At 52.3% G+C, this 20,090-nt stretch overlaps 1 protein-coding gene across 2 annotated transcripts; it reads right to left on the bottom strand.

The window, feature by feature from the left end:
- Positions 1-96: 96 nt before the first annotated feature.
- ACE (angiotensin I converting enzyme) lies at positions 97-19,660 on the bottom strand. 2 transcript variants are annotated; one of them, XM_080923051.1, is made up of 25 exons: positions 19,359-19,660; positions 18,596-18,763; positions 17,752-17,845; positions 16,841-16,984; positions 16,112-16,303; positions 15,483-15,580; positions 15,021-15,193; positions 14,474-14,697; positions 14,036-14,180; positions 13,671-13,769; positions 13,377-13,499; positions 12,806-13,017; positions 12,017-12,153; positions 11,012-11,170; positions 10,786-10,873; positions 8,663-8,806; positions 8,322-8,513; positions 7,314-7,411; positions 6,964-7,136; positions 4,660-4,883; positions 4,244-4,388; positions 3,874-3,972; positions 1,860-1,982; positions 1,398-1,585; positions 97-1,212 (listed from the first exon to the last, which is right to left on the bottom strand). In XM_080923051.1, the coding sequence occupies exons 1-25, from the start codon at positions 19,614-19,616 to the stop codon at positions 980-982; spliced, it is 3,933 nt and encodes a 1,310-aa protein (XP_080779177.1). In that variant the 5' UTR covers positions 19,617-19,660; the 3' UTR covers positions 97-979. The 2 variants fall into 2 exon arrangements, with proteins under 2 accessions (XP_080779177.1, XP_080779178.1); XM_080923052.1 differs by lacking the exons at positions 12,806-13,017; positions 13,377-13,499; positions 13,671-13,769; ... (7 more) ...; positions 18,596-18,763; positions 19,359-19,660 and adding an exon at positions 12,286-12,767.
- Positions 19,661-20,090: the final 430 nt, after the last annotated feature.

The following is a 20,090-nucleotide window of genomic DNA, read 5'->3' as shown; positions in this document are numbered from 1 at the left end:
AAAAGATACATAGAATATAGTGGTGCCTCGTTTATATCGTAGAGAAATAAAAATGCTGGACAATACCAAAGCGCCAACAGTGTTTGTAGTTCTTGATGTTGCTATCATGGGCTTTTTATTCAGATTTTCCAAATTTACTACATAAATATGTAGCTAAAAAATTACTTCAAGTGACACCCCCAAAATCCAAGTAGGCCTTCCAAAGGATGGCTCAGGCTGAGGGATGTGTTCTGGGATGAGGAGGTGGGCTGTTGCAGTGAACCCACTGTGCGGTCACTGATGAATGCTCTTTCCCATGGGCTGAGCCCGTGTAGCTCCATCAGGGAACCCAGGCTGTCCACTTAGGAACTGGCAGGGCTTCCGCATTCTCCGAGAGTCAGATCTTTCCAAGGCAGGGGAGATCCAGGGCTTTCCCCAAGACACCCACCCACACAGAGGTCACCAGGGACCAGAATGAGGCATTCATAGTGTATCCACCTGTGAAGCAGGAAGCAGTCCACAGTACCTGCTTCCTTCCTGTTTCCTGGGATCCTCCCCAGCAAGTGCATAGGTGGGCAGGACACAAGCCACCTCACCCGGTCTGTTAGGAAGGCTGGTGGGAAAGGTTGTTGGGGATGGGGTGCTCTGGGCGCTTGGGGATGGGTTCCTGCTTGGAGAGAGACTGAGAAGACAACCAGTAAAAGGTCCTGCTGGACTGTCAGGAGACAGGCAAGCAGCCGGTCCTGTCCCTGGCTTCCCACAAGGGACACGGACTCAGGTGTTGGGGAGGACCTTTAATTGTATTCACAGAGACTGGGTAGGGAATTCCATGTTAGATGCTGGGTATGTAGAGAATGGGGGCTGGGCTGGGGGGAGGGGCAAAGTGGATGGGGACAGCAAAGGAGGAAGGCCTAGCTTGGGTATGTTCCACTCAAATACCATGTCCCCCATCCAATTTTTTATGGGACACTCCTCTGCTGGCCTTGCCAGCAGCTTCACCTCAGGAGTGTCTGAGCTCCACCTCAGACCCAAACTGGGGCCCACGGTGGGGCCGGCGGAGGCCATGATGGTTATGGGTGTTGTACAGCCGATGGGCGAGACCCACGGTGGCCACCAGCAGGGCGACGCCTAGGAAGAGTAGCACCCACTGGCCCACTCGGGCCTGCTGTGGCTCCAGGTACATGCCCAGGAAGTTGACACGGTTGGACTCTTGGAGGGAGCCTTCTGCACGAGCTGAGCGGAGAAGCAAGGAGACAGGGCGGTGGGCAGGGCGACAGGTGGACTGGGGTCTTGTGTTCTGGCGTCCCTGTTCTCGCTCTGAGATCAGATTGACGCCTGTCTGGACTGGGAATGGGGTTCGGCCCTATATGAGCTCTGGGAGCTGGACCTGGGATTGGAGGTGGGGTGGGTGGTGGTACCCGTGTTTGGTGTCCAGTTGTACTCCGGCCAGCCTAGTGTCTCTCCATGTCTCCTGTTCTCGGTGATGAGCCATTCTGTCAGTGGCTTGAAGTAATTCATCATGGAGGAGGCTGACATGTTAGGCTGGCCTGTGATCATCTTCATGGCCTCTGGCCATGGCTTACTGTAACCCAGCTTCATGGCATCCCTGGGGAAGCACCAGAGAAAGGGACACTGAGTAAAAAGGACTTGGATTCTCTTACCTAGTCTGACACATTCTCCAAACCCATCCCTTTAGGACCGGGAAAGCCTGAGTAGGTCTGAGGCGGGACTGGGGAGGGGAGACCCCAGGGACTCCAGTTTCCTCCTGGAGGTGACACATTAAGGGTGACAAGGCTCTTCCTGGCTGTTCTCGGTGCTCCTAGAATAGCTATAGTGGTTTCTCATGGCCAAAGAGTCAAAGGAGAGTCAAGGACACTCACGCCAGGAGCTTCCCTGCTTCCTTGGATTGGTAAATGTCGCACTTGTACAGGTGACCCGTGTGCCCAGCCGCGCGACACAGGGCCTCGTGGAACTGGAACTGGATGATGAAACTGATGAAGTACCTGGAGTGGAGGGAGGGGTGATGTGTCTAGACTGGAGGAAAGGTAGAGTGGGGTGTAGATAGAGGGGCTTGCTTGTGCCAAGGAGACCCAGCCCCTCTGACAGTCACAGGAGACACTGGATGCAGTTAGGATGCCGTCCTTGCATTTTGTGCCATCTGAGCTCTTCCCTGCTGTGCCTGTACGGATGCTGCCCACCCACAGGCTGCCCACATAAACTGCTCCAAGGGATCCAAAGAGCAGGCACGAAGGGGTTAATAAAAGAGCCCGTCATAGCCTTGGCAGGCTGTGTGGTTTCCATCACTGGAGCAGAAGGCTAGGGTTTTCGGGGTGGAACCTGTAGGTGTGGTAGGGCCTTCTCGGTGGGGAAGGCAGCGGGAACAGTCTTATCTGAAGTAGCAGGAATTTCCTGGTGGGAATCTGCCAGTCAAGCCTGGGCAATTACACCAACTCTGGTTTTAAATGTCCTTCCTCTGGTTCCTGGGCATAAGCCGTTCGCTACCCGCTCTCCCAGCACTTCCTCAGTGCTTGCGCAGGCTGCAGGCCAGTGGGACGTGTCCTTCTAGAGAGCCAAGTCTCCTTTGTTCACTCCTATCTGGATAACTGTGCTAAGCTGGGATGCCGCCACAGGGCCCATCTCAAAGCCTGAGTGCTGGGACTTTAGGAAATCTGGTAAGCGGTGGTGGCCTCACTGGAGGCCTGTCTCTAAAGATCCCCACCAGGAATGACTTCTTACTCCTTGGTCCTCTGCCACCTTGAAAAGTAAGTGCTTTCTTTCTTCCTGGTCCCAGACTCCTTCCATCCTAGTATGTGTGATTTTAGTCCTGGTGTCAGGGCCCGCCTCCCCTTGGCTTCGGAGAGTACTAGAGGCAAGACCTGTGAGAAGCTTAGCCTTCTTGAGACCTTCTCTGTCCTCTGTGCCTTGCTCCCACATAGCCTGGGTACCAGGGACTCTGTCCTGAGATCTGCCTAGTCACAACTCTGGGTCCCACACCCATCCTTCCTCACCCTGAGTAAGTGCTCCCTGCCCCACCCCTCCCAAGAGCATGAGGAAAGGAGCTGCCTTGACCACCTTATGGCCGAATGATGCACAGGACAGTGTGCTGACGTAATCCACTTAAGAGAAATAATTCACAACGGAGGAGCAGAGCTACCAAGCCCCCAGCATGCTCTGTGTAGAAAGGCGGCTGAGGTGTTAGCCCTGTGTTGACATCAGGGTAAGAATATGGACACCCATAGAGACAGAGTTCAAAAAGTAAGAGCTCTGACCCCCAAGATGGCAACTAACCTGTCGATAACCACCCAGCCTCCTACATAAGCAGGACCTTCCATCCTGGGATGCAGACTACAGGTTATTTTGGATATCTCTCAATATGTATTGCAGGCGGTTTGTTCAATTGCAGCAAAGGGCCCACAAAGGGATCTTGGTTCAAAACCAATCAATCAATGGGGCCCAAGTCAGTATCCAGCCATGAGGCAAGTGTCCTGTCAGTGGTGTTTGGTGGCTTACCTGCTAGGCTAGATTAACACAGAAGGACTACTGTAAATTTGAGGCCTGCCTAGTTAGCTCCAGGTCAGCCTGGGCTACCGACTAAAACCTGTTATGAAACAGAAATTTCTACCTAGACTTGTAGACCTTATAACCAGCGGCCAATTTTCTGGTGAGGTTTCTGGTTTAAATGTTTAGTTGATGCAAACTCTCATGGTATCCAAGGAATATTTAAAGAAATGGCTTTGGTAGCGGGTGAGTGGACCCAGACACCATGTGTCATGAGCCAGCTCCTGCGGGTCTGATGGTCAGCTCCAGCATGGAGTGTCCAGTGATGAAAGTTTAAACATGAACCCAAGGGGACGCCCCACCCTTCATGGCACCCTCTCCTCCCTTCAGTCTTACCTGATGTACGGCACATTCGCAGGAACGTGGAACTTGGACCCTGGGTCAAAGTCACCTTGGGATCTAGGAACTGGAGGGCACAGACCCTGATACTTCAGCCTGTCAGAGAGGAAGGCGTGATGGAGAGCAAGTTTAGGGAGAACCAAGCTGAGAGGGGGTGGGTAATTTCTTTTACACGAAGAATGGTCCCTGCAACAGAATGTCCTCTACTCCTGCATGCTGTGTTCCTGTGAACAACCATCCCAAGGGACCCCTATCACTAGCGTGTGTACACACGTACACGTCACTGGCTCATCTGTAGACACTCAAAGTGCATGCAGACAATTCAGAGATCCCTTCTAACCCACACCCCACCAGAGTGTTCTAGAACCTGAGGCTCCACCACTCCTGGTTGTAGTTCTCCTTGGTGATACTTCCATCAAAGACCCTCCAGCGCCACTGGTCGATGAGGTAGCTGAAGGGGATGAAGGCGATCTTGTCCAGAGCCATCTTCATTAGAAAGTTGATGTCATGCTCTGTCAAGGGAAAGACGGAAAGAACACAGCCTCAGGCTCATGTCTGCCTCTTATTGGGGGGCTATCAGCTCAGGTACAGTTGGGGGAGGGGAGGAAGGTGTTGAATCTCCTCATCCTTTTTAGGATGATCTATGTGATATCCCAGGCTCATCCTGCTGGGTCCTCTTCCCTTCCTAATGGTCTATCTTAGATCTTTCCCCTTCCCACCTCCCAAGTATGTTGCCACCTCTGAGTCCGCAGCCTGGCCAATGGGGTCTCTGCCCTCTCTCACCGTAGCCACTGCCTTCACTACTAAGCAGGTTGAGACTGTGTAGATGTTTGGGGGTAGACACCGACAGAGCCAGAACATCTCCAATAGCCTCATGAAAACCAGGGTTGGCACCCTCCCGAAAGGTCACAGGTAAGTCTTTGTACTGCATGAAATACTGGACGTGGCCCATTTCATGGTGGGCTATCACCAAGTCCTCCATGTTCACAGAGGTACACTGCTTGATCCTAGGAACAGGGGTTGGGAGAAGGGGTGTTAGAATAGCAAAGGCACATGGGACCAACCATGGTGTGTGCATCACATGAAGCAGACATGTTCCCCATGTATGTAAAGATGGGAAGGAGAAATCAAGCTACCCTCAGAAAGAGAAGCCTGAGGGCCAGAAGTTTCTAAAGGTCATTGTAGCCATCCCTCTGTCCCTGGATTCCCTGAGTAGCTCCAGTCCATCTTGTCTACTGCTTTTTGACCCGTTCCACAGGCCCAAAGACATGAACTCTGTACATTGTAGAATGTGTCCAGTGTTTTCCCATGTACTTTATCTTCCAGGGGAACATAAGAGCTGTGGTAATCTGCATCTCATTTAATCCCAAACCACTGAGTAGACTCACTTGAAGAATGCTTATGACCAGGGCTGAATGACAGTTGCCAAGCTGTCCAAGCCAGAAGGCTCTGACACCCTATGTTGATCACTCTCTCTCTACCAGCCACTTCCAATGACAGCCACTTCTGCCTGGGATCTAAGCAGTTTCTCAGTACAAGTCCACCTCATAGTTCTTTCTTATGGAGACGGGGAGGAGGAGCTGCCCAACATCCTTGACCCAGTGAGGGTGGAGTGTGCCTACCTTTGTCTCTGACTTCCCCATAAAAAATGATTCCCACAGGAATTCTCACCCCCATAATCACTGATCCCCTTGTCAATGTATCTGGACCTTACAGCTCCAAGCCTTGGAAGGGTGCAAGGCCAGGCAGCACTCCCCAACCCCACGAACCCCATATTGTTTATATCCTAGCTTTGTATCTATTTGTCTTATATGGGCACTTCATCCCTGCCCTAACCCAGTAATAGTGTTCCCCTCTTCCTTTGAATCTCAGTTGTCCTTGGGGCTTTCTACAGTGTGGTAGACATGTAAGGTTAAATATAAAGATACCTGTGATCCCAGCATTTAGAAGCTTTGGGCATGAGGATCACAGGTTCGATGTCAGCCTAAGTTATATAGTGAGACTCTGTCTAAAAAGAGAGATGCCGGAGGTAGGAGGGACCGATAGCAGACAGGACTCTGTGTCAAGAAGATACCTAATCAGCCCTGAAGCTGCTCTGGCCACACTAACCAGACAGACACCTTAACCAGGTCACTTTAAACATTCTAACCTAGGCACTACATGTGGAAGGAAACTGAAAACAAAACAAAACAAAAACCTCAGCCAATAGCCAACACTAGATTCTGGGCAAATGGTTCCAGATGAACTGTTAAAATGACCCCAGCTGTGTTTAGAGTATAACTTAGTGACAGATGCTTTTACAGCATTCACAAAGCCCTAGAAGCCACTTTCCCCAGTGCCAACTAAAGATCCAAGAGTTTATGCACCAGCCATGGCATGTCTGTGGTCATCAAAGGACAGCATTTCTGAAGGTCCACTCTCTCCCTCTGCCATGTGAATTTGGAGAATTAGACTCATGTCATCAGAGGCGATGTCAAGTACCTTTATTTTCTGAGACACCTTGCTGGTCCAATTAATTAAGTTTTTAAATACTCTGAGATGTCTGTCGCTACGGAGTAAGGACACTTTCACTGTGCGCTGCCTGAACCCCTCTCAAAGCGAATACCTCCTACACAGCACAGGGAGCCTTGAGGATCAGGTAGCCATTTCAGGCCACTAGATTTTGGGGCAGTCTGTTAGACAGCTGTAGGTAATCAACCCCAACTTCATAAGGACAGTGCCTTGCCTGTCGTCAGCAAGAGTGGGTTCTGTGTCAGGCACCCAAGCGCTAGTGTGTCTCCCTGTGTACCAGCAGTATGCCCACAGGAAGGGCCAGCAATATGTGAAGGAGGCTTTGCAGCAAACACAGAGCTTACATCAGGTCTGGGACCTTAAGCCTCCAACTGACCACTGACATAGTTGGCCAGAATGTCTGGCTCTCATTTCTTACCTGATTCTCATGACTGGAACTTGACCTTGATTCTCAATTCTTAACTTCATCCCAAACTGCACCCAGCTATCTTGTTCACTCCAGTTGAGGGGATAGCTAAAGGGCCTTCCCCCTTTCCCCAGGCTTAGGATAAGGGTCCGAGTTCCAACCAGACAGACCTGAAGTCCTTGCCATTGTAGAAGTCCCAGGCTGAGGCATGGCACACCACGTCCCTTCCATCGGTTGGCTTTTCTAACATTGACTTGTTCCAGAACTCAGCGGGCACAGGTAACAGCCCCAGGGAGGTAAAGAAATTGTCAGCTTCCTTAAATATCCTTCTGGGTGTCCATCCCTGCAAGCAGAGAGAGTTCTTTGCAAACTGGGGTCTCACTGATTGACAGACACAATTGTGACAGGAGAGAGGATGTGAGAGAGCTAAACTAGAGAGAGAGTATCTGCCCTCCCATCTGGGCCTGCCCTCCCCTGTCCCCTCAGAAGGTCCACGGATGGCAGTCTTAGCTTCACTGACCTGTTTTATCATGGCCTCTGTGGCATCTAAATTGGGGGCAGAAGGGAAGGGCGCCACTAACTCATAGATGTTGGACCAAGTCTGCGCCCACATGTTTCCTGGAGGCAAGTGGGAAAGAGATGGTAGAGAGGAAACATAATTGTTTATCTCAGAGAAATCCTGCAGGAAGAGGGGCCAGATCCCAATCCTGTTAGTCAAGGTGATATCTCGAGCACCAGCTGTTTGCCACCCGAGCTGGATATTTGATGTGCATGTCTCCCACCAGTATACCCAACCCACAGGGTCACCTCCAATATTGGTTGCAGGTAAAAACCCTTGCTAGTCACTAGGAATCAAGGTAGTGTTTTCTATGCATGAGCATTGAAGTAATCCTCCACAAGAGAAACCTGTCGTCCCTGGAGCCTCAGCACTCATGACTGCCCCTTCCAAAGTGCCAACCCAGAGCACACGGCATGTAATAACTTGTAATCCTGCCTGCTCCCTGGTACCGTGTAGCAGAGGACCTCGAGTCTGGAGAGAGTTACACAGTCCAATCAGGGGTTCATAACTCCTAAGTGATGGATTGGTTTTAAATGCCAGCAGGGCCACAACCGTGACCAGCGACAGTTACAGTGCCCTCTCTGTATCCTCTGAAGTTGCATCCTGTAGGCCATCAGTTACTGTGACAGGACTCAACCATCTCCTCTGGGCATAATGGATAATGTAGTCTTCACCTTAAAAGAGGGTAAGAAGCTTGTACAACATAATTCTGTGGAGGGCATGGCACCAGAAAAAGCTGGAGCAAGTGGCTCAGTGTGAAGAGCAATTGCCTGCCACATATAAGGCCAGGGGTTCAATCCTCATGTGGTAGGAAAGATGAGTGGGAAGTTCCCCCAACTCCTCTCCACTCCAGCCTTGGTCATGATCTCTAGGTTCTGTCGCTGTTATGGTTTGATCTCTGTGGTCAGCACTATTCTGCTCCTTTATTGCCCATTGTCCACTTCCTTGAGGCTGGACCAATGTCCTCACCTAGCAGGTGGGCAGGAATGGGACCATTCAGGTTGATATACTCGGACCCATAGTGGCGGTGCAGGGAACGGCGCACATAGGCATGCAGGTTCAGGTAGAGGGGCTGTAGCTCCTGGTACAGTTTTTCCAGGTCTTGCTCCAAGTTGTCAGACTCGTATAAGGATCTCCATGAGTCCCCTGCATCAGAGTAGCCTGCACAGGAGACACAGACAAGCTCTCCCAATAGCCATCACTCACACAATATGTCCCTGATACCTCTAAGACCCTACTTGTCCCTAGCCCGAGGATGCCAGAGAACCTCTGAAGGGTTTGAGGTGCTGGTACCAGCACTGGTAACTCACCATTGAGCTTGGCAATCTTGTTGGAGAATTCCACATACTTTGGGAAAACGGGAAGGATGGCTCTCCCCACCTTGTCTCGCCAGCTCGTCCATGCCCAAAGCAATTCTTCGTATTTCCGGGATGTGGCCATTGTATTTGTCAGATCTGGAAGGAAGGGGTTGGATGGCTTGAGCCTTGGTCTTCAGTTCACCTCTCATCTGTTTATGAGGGAACTTGGTCATAGAACTTCAGAGTTGGAATAAAACTGGTAAAGGCACTTGGAAATGACAAAAATGGGCAGAAAGTCTACTGGGGGGGATTGGGAAGCCCAGTGGCCTCGAGGAGCTCCTAGGGTGCCCACCTGGGCTGGCATGGTACACATACCAACCTCAGACACTTTGGAAGGGATAGCCTTGCTCTTCTCTTATGAACATCCTAATGACATACTTATGTACACATTTAGAACATGGCCAGGCCAGAGCAGAAACAAAAGGTCCTCTCATGAATTCCCCTTCCCTGGGAGAAATGGTTTGTGGAGTTTCACAAGCCTGAGAACAAGGACCTCTCTCCCATGGACCTATCTCTTTCCATATCTATAAACAAGGAAGTAATCATAGCCCTCCCAGGGATGTGGAAATGGATTAGGAGAGCCCTGTCTCTGAGCAGGGGGCTGTGCCTTCTCATTGCTGTGGCCCTAGGAACCCCCAGCATCCTTTGCAAATTGTTGTTGGGCTGAAATTCATAAAACAGTAACTATAAGGACTGTACAGGGGAAAGACTTATCTGAGCTGACCCCAGCAAGGAGGAGACCCTGCATTTATGTCCTGTGAAAGTCACTCTGCATGAGAAACCCCAGTACGAACACACAGGTAACATCCAACTCTCAGGCCGTGGTGAGGGTCACACAAGACAGCAGGTATCTATCTTGAAACAGGTGCCTTCCCCTCCTGCCCTACCTTTGGCCTACATGGAGAAGGCTTGGAGCATCTGATGTGGCCCAAACCCTCACTGTTGAACTCGTGCTCAGGGTTTCTATTCTGGAACATTCTCTGTCATAAACACTTGTCACAGAAAAGGGTAAACTTAATTAGCTTTCTTTGAAAAAGATTTGCCTTTAGAATTCTGCTTCTGCTTTCTGATGAGTCACTGGTTTTCACGGACCTTTTAATTGCCATGCTGATGACCAGAAGACCTAGTCCTAGATCAAAATTTTGTATGGCATGGATAACAAATGCTATCCAAATGTTTTTTTAAATATCCATATTTAGATATATACAACCAGACATGCACACATGTCCCAGTCATTCTTACAAGCCCATGTACACCCGTGCACATGCACAGAAGCACGGACACATCTCCCTCTGTGTGCACAGCCACATCCACTACCTATAGGGCAAACCCTGCCCTGGGATTCTTTCTTCTTCCTGTTTATTTTCCACTTCCCTTCTATTTGTTATTGTTCTGACATGGGAGCTGGGGTGTGGCCCGGAGGAAACAACTCCTGGTAAAGATTCCTTGCAAAGAATGCTTATGACTATTGCTCCCCAACCCTGGAAAGAGTGGGCTGTGAGAATCTTTGTGGGTATTGGTGGGGCCAGAGTGAACCTTGGCAAAGGGGACACAGGTTGGGGGAGAGAGGTGGTTATGAGCCAGTTCAAAAAACGGTTTGCTGCCGAAAGGTTCAGTAGAGGGAGGGATGGTGTGGAACGGTATCAGCTAGGAACAGGAGGCCAAGTTCTAATTTGGTGTTTCTAGGGCTATGGGACTCTTGTATGATTCATTCTCTCCGATTTCCTTTTCAGCAACCTCCCTCAGTGAGGGAGGGGGTTCTAAGGAACTCAGAAAAGGTGGAGACTTTAGAAGGTCTGTGACTCTCCTTTTTGGGGTCTGAGCCTCTGAAACATATGCTTGAGAGCCTACTGCTCAGAGGGGCATGTAGAAGGAAAAAGAGTGGAGGGGTTCTGGGCAAGTGGGGCAGCCCTAGAGGAGCAGAGGATTGGGGAAATTTGGATGGGGTTCTGGTTCTCAGTGGGGGCAGAGCATTTCTACTGTGGAAATGAGTTCAGGAAACCTGTCCCTTGACAGCATGCTCAGTCTACCAGCCAGTGTCCCCCACCTCTCTTCCATCCAGGGGGTGCTCTTACCAGGTTCCAGTGACAGACAGGTGCCATTTGTGTAGCAGACATTGGCTATGCTGTAGTTTGTCTCCATGTCTAGCAGGATCTGGTTGTACTATAAGGGGAAGAAAAAAATACTGAAGAGCCCCCACCCTCCATTTTGCTCGGGCACCAAGAAAGCAGTGTGGACCCAGACCCAGGGTGTGGTTCGCTTCCCAGCCATCGTCACTCCCCGCTCTGCATGGCCGCATACCTCTTCTAACTCCTTGGGAGGCAGCACTGCCCGGTCCAAGTTCTGGACCTTCTTTATGATCCGCTTAATGGTAGCGTTTTGAAAGTTGCTCACATCAAATGTCTTGGCCCAGGTGCCATATTTCAGGGTGTGGTTGGACACTTCCTTGTTTTTCTGGAGCTGAGAGCACAAGGGGGTGGTGTCACAGGCTCAGGATATTTGGCATGGCCTCTGTGTAGGACGTTCTATAAAGGTGGTGGTGAGGAGTGTTGTTTCATTAGGCTGGTAGCTTGGCACTGACAAATATCCTCCACTTCAACCTGAACCATCTGCTAATATTAGGTATGGTATGAGTTCCTCCACAGATACCTAAAGTCTAGCAAGTAGGGAAAAGGGAGCTTAGCATGTCTTAAGTATCATTAGGATGAAGGCAGTGTGGTGTTAGATAGAAGCCCCCCCCCCCGCCCTGAGTATTCAGGGATTGCATCTTTGAATTGGGAAGAATTTTATTGCTTATGCACAATTGCCAAGGGGTATGTGCAGAATGAGAAGTTGAGGTACCAAGGACCCAGGGGTTGCAGCACATAGTGGTTTTTCAATCAACTTTAGCACCCAATGGTTGGAGCACGTGGCTAGAAATGGCTTTCTGTGGTATAAATGAACCCTGTTACAAAGGAAGGGCCAAGGGACCGGGGAGTGATCCCTCAGTGCTGAGAACAGGCTGTTAATCCTTTCAAGAGTGACACTACACATCGCTTATAACAGGTCACTCACTGACGTACAACAGATTACAGTCTGGGAGTGCTAAACTAGAGAACGGTAACAAACTAGAGAAACTTGCTCAGGGGTGGAGTCCAAGCCCACTAAATTGGAAACGGAGTGCTGTTTTAAATATTTTGTTCAGACTCTTCACCAATTCTGACAGCTTAGTGCTCTGTGTGTGTGTGTGTGCATGTGTGTATATGTGCATGTGCATGTGTATGCGTGCACATGCTTCATGTTGGAGTTGATAGAAGTGGTCCCTACCAGGATCTTGCTGCCCTCTATGGTAATGTTGGTGTTATAATGCCAGTTGGCCTCTGCGTATTCGTTCCACAACACCTGGGCTGTCCGGTCATACTCCTCCACGAACCTTTCAGCCTTGGCTTCATCAGTCTCTAGGTCTGTAGGAGGTGAGGAGGAAAACAGACAGGCTTTGCCTTCCTTACCACAAAGTGTGGTTTCCTTGGAGTTCCCTCCTGCTGGCCCCTGGTTCCTTGCCCCCTCATGGCCCTGCCCCCTTCCAGGAGTCCCACTTGGGATCTGGGTTGTCTGGTTGATTGTTGCTTGGTGAGTTGTTGTCTGGCTTCTGGTTGTTGCCTGGTTTGTTATCCCCTGGTTGGCTGTCACTGGGTCAGCGGCCACCTGACTCAGGACCAGAAGAGGGTGCCCACAGCAGAGCAGCAGAAAGAGGAAGCTGGGCAGTCCTGAAGTAGCCCAACCTTGGCCCATGGCCGCAGGAGAGCAGAGCCCTGCAGCCCCGACCACTGGCCTATAAGAGCCGAGCCTGCAGTGTGACCTCATAGAGCAAAGTGCCAGACAGCCTGACCCCAGGGGCCCTCAGGGTTGGGCACGCTGTCTCTGGGATCCTGGGAGAAAGACATACCCATTTTTGCTGTAGAAGCCCTGATGAAGAGCCCAGGGGTGGCTTGGCACTGAAGCAAAGGACACTGGGGCTCAGCTGGTAGCAAACTGGCGAGGAAGCTGAGGCTTGGGGCCACAGGCCAGAGGCCAGGACTTCTCTTGGTCCCTGTACACCCTCCCTCAGAGCTTTACCAATGCCCTCTGGGTAGTTGTCGGGTAACGGTGGACGCCACTGGTACTCCGGCCAGCCTAGGACCTCGCCATTCCGCTGATTCTGCTCCTGCAGCCACTGGCTGACCGGTTGGAAGTACTCCAGCAGTGCCTTGGCATCTAGAGCATCTGAGCCTACCAGGTCCTTCAGCACCTCCTGCCAGGGCCTAGAGCAGCCAGCTTGCAACACCTGCCTGCCAAACAGAGATCACTGTGGGCACAGGGGACACAGGGTGGGACCCACAGCGGTGACATTGCCCATCTGCCCCATGTTAGTAAAAGAACTCTTGGGTTGGGGGTCTCTGTGAGGGTGGTAGGGGATATCTGCCTGGCCCATGGCAGCTGAAGGCATTCTTAACAAATATTTGATAATGGAAGACAGGGGAAGGAGGGAGGGGGAGGGAAGGAAAGTGGAGGAGTAGAGAGAGGAAGGAGCTACTCCACAAGAGTCTGGCTTTGTGGCATTCCAACCAGAGCAGGCAGCTACCTGCAGAAATGCCCTCCACCAGCCTCTTCCCTCAGCCCTCCCCCTTGTTCTGTCCCTGTCACATACTGGAGCTTGGCCCCCGCCTGGGTGGACTGATAGATGTCACACTGGTGTAGTGGGCCCTGGTGGCCTGCCTCCTTGCACAGCGCTTGGTGGAACTGGAACTGCAGCACGAAGCTCACAAAGTACCTGCGGGCACAGACGGGCACTAGAAGAATGTGGGGAGACAGTCCCCAGCTCAGGCGCATGCGGTGTTCTGCAGGTGACAGCTGGACTAAGGGCTATCTGTTGGGAAGAAGGCAGAAATGGAGTGTAGCCCATTCTGATGCTAAACCCCTTGGATGGGTAAAGCACAGATACCTGATGTACGGTGTCACACTGGGGACGTGAAACTTGGCTCCAGCATCAAAATGGGTCTCATTCCGGGCAACCGGCGGGCAGATCCCCTGATACTTGGTTCTAGAAGAGGATGTTTGGATCCTAAGGCCCTAGGCTCTACATGTTGCCTGAGATGTGCAGAAAAGATGACAGCTCCACCCCAGCCCACCCCTTCCCCAGCATCCCTTGCACAGCCTGGAAAATGGAGGCAGGGGGCGGACTTCCTGAAGGTGAGGTTTCAGCAAGGAGGGAGGAGGACAGACGTTGCTAGAAAGGAAGGGTCAAGACTGAAAGAGGCAGGAGGCAGGAGGTCCCCTGGGTGAGACTTTTCCTAACCCTCTGCTCACCGAAGATACCACCAGTCAAAGTTGTAGCTAGATGGTGGGGTACGTCCACTGAAGACTCCCCAGCGCCACTGGTCCACCAGGTAGCCAAAGGGCAAGAAGGCAATTTTCTCTAGGGCCATCTTTAGCAAGTAATTGATGTCAGTTTCTGTCCAGAAACAACGGAAAAGGGGGAAGGAAAGAGTCCAGCTAGGGCAAAGTGGACCTGGAGGAGGCCCATCTATCTGGTGGGAGGCGAGGCTGGGCAGATAGAGAAGGTGGACCTCAAGTTCTAAGCCTAGCTTAGACGAGGGCTCCGGGTGAGTGCTAGACTCAGGGTGTGTGTACCTGGGGTCTCAAGTTAAAAATAAGGACAAGATGGAGTGGGAAGCAATGGGGATCTACTGTGGTAGGAAATTTGAATTGAGCCAGGGTGGATATGCCGCCTGCCCCCTCCCATACCTATGTCATTGGCAACATGGTCCAGCAGGCCAATTTTGTGCAGATGTGCTGGGGTAGAGACAGAGAGTGCGAGCACATCCCCGATGGCCTCATGGAAGCCAGGGTTGGCACCTCTACGCAGAGGGACAGGCAGGCCCTTGTACTGGAGATAGTACTGTACGTGACCCATCTCATGGTGCACCGTGGACAGCTGGTCCATCGTCACCCTTGTGCACTGCTTAATCCTAAAGTGGAGATGAAGGGGATGAAGGGGACGTTGAGGGCAGAGGCCGGAGCACTGGAGAGGCTGCTCATGGAGGAACACAGAACCAAGGAGGACTCGAAGTGCTCAGGAACAAGCAACTCTTTTGACCCTACCCTGACCCACCGCCACTCTAGCCATTCCAAGGCAACACAGCTGATGGTCCCTCAGAGCTTCAGGGCTAGTGTTCTAGTAGGATGACAGGCCCTGTTGCCCTGGAACAGATCAGTCCCCCCAATACAGAGGCAAGCTTGTGTCACAGTCACCTCCTTAGAGCCCCTGCATATTCCTCTTCCCAGGCCTGACCTGAAGTCCTTCCTGTTGTAGAAGTCCCAAGCAGAGGCATGGCACACCACTTCCCGTCCATCGGTTGGTTTCTCCAGCATTGACTCCGCCCAGAACTCAGGAGGCATGGGGGAGAGCCCCAGCGAGGTAAAGAATTCCTCTGCTACCCGGAACATGTGTGTGGCATTCCAGCCCTGGCCAGCAGGCAGGGAAACAGGTCAGGAGGCAGCCGAGTGGAGCCCCTCTGACTGCCTTCAGCTCAGGGCTCGTGATCGCCAACCCAAGACAGCTTCCAGTCCAGGAGAGAGATCTAAAGGTCAGTGGCCTCACTTCCCAAAGGTACTACTGACTACAGCAGCTCACTCTGGACAGAGACCCTAGGTCGCTGTTGAATGTTTCAGGAAAGGGGAGGGGCCTCATACCTATCGGATGATCCCTAACTTGTCTCATTGCCCTACCTAGGACCTGACTCCCAGAGCTTACCTTCTGTACCATTGTACTGGTGACATCGAGGTTGTGTTTGTCTGGGAAAGGCACTACCATGTCGTAGATGTTCTCCCAGCTCTGGGCCCACATGTCTCCTACGTGGAAGAGACAAATGGGACAGTCTGGCCTCCTGCCCATCCATTCCCATTTCCCTGGGTGGGTGTCAGCACCTATATACCCTTGGGCCAAAGGACATGTCTCCTGACTCTCTGTGGGCTCTACAGGACTGGTTACTGATGTCTTTTCTGATTATGCCAGGATCCTTCACCAAAGGGCCACATGCTTCCATAAGCTCACAAGGCTTGTGTCCTCAGATATGGTCTACAACAAGACTGCCACTAGCCCTGAACCTACAGCCAAAGCCATTGACTTGACCCCTAGCTCTGCCCTACTCTATCTAGTTCTCTGTTGGCTCTAAATTCCTGCACTAAATAAACCTCAGTGTCCTCTTCTATAAAGCAGGATTCCAGGCTGGTGGGGACATTGAGCCATGGGGGCTTCTGCTTAAGGAAGCAAATGTTATGACATCCCACATGCTTGAGGCACCATGAGGGCAATTCACCTTCCCTCTTCTAGGTATCCTCCTGTACCCGAGCTGCTCTGGGCAGCAAGGTCTAGGTTCTTACCCAGCAGATGAGCAGGAATAGGCCCTCTGAGATTGATGTATTTGTCCCCATAGCGGCGATGTAGAGCACGGCGGACATAGGCATGCAGGTTCAGGTAGAGGGGCTCTATTTGGTGGTAGAGATGCTCTAGACTCTCCTCAAAGGATGGGGACTCATACCAGGAGCGCCAATAGGCTCCTGTGTCCGAGAAGCCTAACAAGGTGGGAGAATGCCGGTCAGGCCCGAAGCTTTGGCTGTCCACATCTGAGCTCCAATTCTACCATTTCCCTGGCTCCAGCACTGGATTGAGGCTGTTGCTCAAACTGGCCTTGAACTCAAGATCTTACTACCTCGGTCTCTTGAGTTCTGGGATGGCAGTTGTGTGCCAAAACCAGCCCCCCCCCTTTTAAAAGCCAGGGTCTTACTGTGTAGCCCAGGCTGGCTTCAAACTCCTCATCCTCCTACCTCAGCCTTTCAAACATTGGGATTACAGGTATAAGTCACCACATCAAGGGCTACTCTAGCCTCCAGCAAAACAGGTCCGGGAATACAGAGACATAGAGGCTTAGGGCCGGGGGCATTGCCACAGGTACCATTCCCACTAGCTATGAGATCTTGGAACAACCAGAACTACCAGACTGGCTGTTTCGTCTAGCTCAGGGACTTGGGGCTCACGGGAACAACAGATGAGGATGCCTTGTAAGCTAGGTGGCTGTCTGTCTGTCCATGGAGAGAAAGATGCAGGCTCACCGTCTTGTCTGTAGGCTTCATTACTGAGGGCAGTAAAGTCTTGATAGAGGGGTTTCAGTGGGATACCCACAGCATCATGCCAGCCTTCCCAGGCAAACAGCAGCTTGGCATAGCTTCGTGAGGAAGCCAGAATGTTGGTGAGCTCTGAGGAGAGGTGAGCAGGGTCAGTTAGGAAACCGGAGGTATATGCTGGTCTTCACTCCCACCAGCTTCCCCATCACAGCATCCCCAGACCAAGGGTGCACCATGGGCTTGGTGGGATGAGGCTCTCCAAAGAAAGCAGTAGGCAAGACCCTGCTCCTAGGAAAATGTCTAAGGCAGTTGACACAGAAAGGACATTTAGAGGTTAGAATAGACAAACCCTCCATGGCTCATTGTATAAAGCGCCTGACCTTGTGGCGAAGCGCCAAGGGACCCAGAGCTGGTGGGAGGCTTTTGGAGGACGTGAAAGGACCCCTAAAAGGAGAGCTAGGTGGCTCAGTGGTGGAGGGGTGGGTTAGCCCAGTGGTTCTCAACCTTCCCAGTGTTTCCACCTTTTATACAGTTCTTCATGTTGTGGGGACCCCCAGCCATAAAACTATTTTTATTGTTACTTTACAACTGTAATTGTGCTACTGCTGTGATTCACAGTGTAAATATCTGTGTTGGGTAAATATGGTCTTAGGTGACCCATGTGAAAGGGTCATTTGACCCCCCAAAAGGGTCGCAACCCACAGGGGGAGAACCACTGTTCTAGAGGGTCCCTGAAGTGAGTTTGCCAGGAAAAGCAGGGGTGTGAGGCAGAAGTGTGGGTACATCTGCACATTCCATTCCCAATGGGGTACCAGTGCCTTTGATTTACTGACAAACGTCATCCTGGAGGTGACCCAGAAGGACCAGGAAACCCCAGCAGAGACAGGACAGGACCATACCTGGGTCCAAGGGCCAGCAGGTGGCAGTCTTGTTGGGAAAGCAGACCTTGCCAGTGGAGTAGATTCTGCTCATGTTGCTTAGCAGAGCGTTGTACTACCAAGTTGGAATGGAGAAAATATTAGTGACCACACGTTAGCCCCTGGAGTTAATCTTTCCACCCTCTCGGCTAGGAGAAAAAAAAGTGGCCTGGAGAAAGAGTGTGACTCAGACAAGGTCACTCAGCTCTTCCAATCGTTGCTGTACTGATGCCTCTTTCAGTGCAAATAGCCTTTGAGGTGGCACTGACCAGAGAGTTGAGACAAGCATCTGCTTGTCCTCAGCTCACAGTGGGCACGAGTCCCTGCTATCCCCCTGGCCTTGGTGCTGGGTCTCTTCCCAACCATTCGAATGAAGCCTATAAACCAAGTCTGCCTAGAGAGAGATTTACTCTTGACTTTAGGTGAAGGGGAGGGGGAGGGGGAGGGGAAGGGAGGGAAGAGAGAGGGGGAGGGAGAAGAAGAGACAGAGAGAAAGAGAGAGACAGACAAAGTGAGAACTAGCACATCTCTCTTTATATGCATAATCCAATTCTGACTATGAACTATGAACTCCAGGGCCTCACACATGCTACACTGGTGTCTGGTAATTCAGCTCCTGTATTTGACTTTCTACTCCACAATATAATGTAACTTGTCCACATCCTGCATCTGGAGAGGAAAACCTGTGAACAGCACTCTGTTTCCCCAGATTCCTGATAGCCAAGGTCCAAACAAAACTACAAGTCCCTTCCTGTCTGCTGAGCTGCTTTCCCAACCACAATAGGCCCTTGGGGCGCTCAAGGTCTGCCTCCACTCTCAGACCCACCTGCAGCCGCTGGGCCAGGGGCAGGTTGGCAGGTCCTAGGGTCTGTATAGATCCGATAATTCTTCGCAGCTTTGAGTCAGTAAAGTTCTGCCAGATGGGCTCATACAGCTCCTTGGCCTTCTTGCCCCAGACCTCTGCAAACTCCTGGCTGATCAGGGCTGCTTCCTCCTGTGGTCATCAGGAGGGTTAGTCTAACTCAGAGGCCATGTAGGAGAGGCCACAGTACTGAGAGACCCAGAGGTAGGCTAAAGGCTTTCAGACCCCTTGTTCCCGTAGAGATCCTGGAGATTAGCTTGTAGGAACAGCACTCCTCCTGAGCCCTCTGGTTGAAAAGTGTGGGACTCTGATTCAAGGGAACAATGAAGGAGAAAACTAGGGCCAGAGTAGGGGACAGAGAGTGGAGGGCCAGAAAAAGAAACTCAACAGGAGGGCAAGGGCTCTGGCGCCACGCCGGGTACCCTGTACGCAGACAAACATTGTCCCAGTCCTTGATGCCACTCCTGGAGGATTTTGGCTTCGGAGGAGACAGCTTTAACCACTCCATTCCTGTGTTGGCATGGATCACGTGCCCAGACCTTACTGGAGCATCGTCGCCTGTCTAATGCGCAGAGCAGGTGGGAGGGTCCGATCTATGGCAGGGGTCCCATTAGGGACCCCATTAGGCCCCTAGCGCCTGCTGCCCGCCCCAGGCGACTGACCGCAGGCCTGTGATTGGCCGCTGCACCCCGCTGTGCCCCGCCCCCGCCCGGGCCCGGTCCCCCACCTGGAGCCGCGCATTCTCCTCTGTGATGTTGGTGTCGTGCGCCCAGCTGGCTGCGGTGCTCTGGAACATCACCACCTCGGCACTCGAGTTATAGCTGTCAGCGAAGAGCTGCGCCCCTGCCTCGTCCGCGGAAAAGTTGCCCGGCTGCAATCCAGGGTCGAGCGCTGGGGCGGGCGACGGCTGCAGCAGCAGCAGCAGCGACATCAAGAACGGAGGGGACAACGGCCACCGCCCCCGCTGGCCGGACGCGGCCCCCATGGCGCGGTGCGCGCGGTGCGGCGCTGCCCCTTCTCCCTCGCCCCGAACGCCCTGCGGATTATAAAACCCAGCCACCGCCTCCCCCCTCCGACACACCCCCACCTCCCCGCCCCTCCGCGCTTCCTCCTCGCTCCAAAGTCCCCGGCAGCCCGAGCCGAGCTGATTCCCGGCCCGCCCTGGGCAAGGGGAGACCTGAGGGGCTTGGGAGCAGCCTGGGTGTAAGGATGGGGTTAGCTCTCGCTCTCGCAGAGGAAGCTAGCAAGGGGTCCTGCCCGCTGCAAACACACCGCTGCAGCCCAACCGTGCCCTCTGGACACCACCACGTATTCTCAGGCAGGCCATAGTGCCCAGGAGGTTTGGCATAACCCTCCAAGCCTTTCCGGGCTCTTGAGTGACAAGTGGGCGGGGGTGGCTGGCTGGTGCCACCATAATGGATTTAAGGTTGCCAGGTCATGGAGGAAAGGGGTTGCCTAC

Source organism: Micromys minutus (genome assembly GCF_963924665.1).
Source record: "Micromys minutus genome assembly, chromosome: 10".
Lineage (NCBI taxonomy): Eukaryota > Metazoa > Chordata > Mammalia > Rodentia > Muridae > Micromys > Micromys minutus.
The sequence above is the reverse complement of the archived record's forward strand: the minus strand, read 5'-3'. Positions and strand labels throughout refer to the sequence as shown.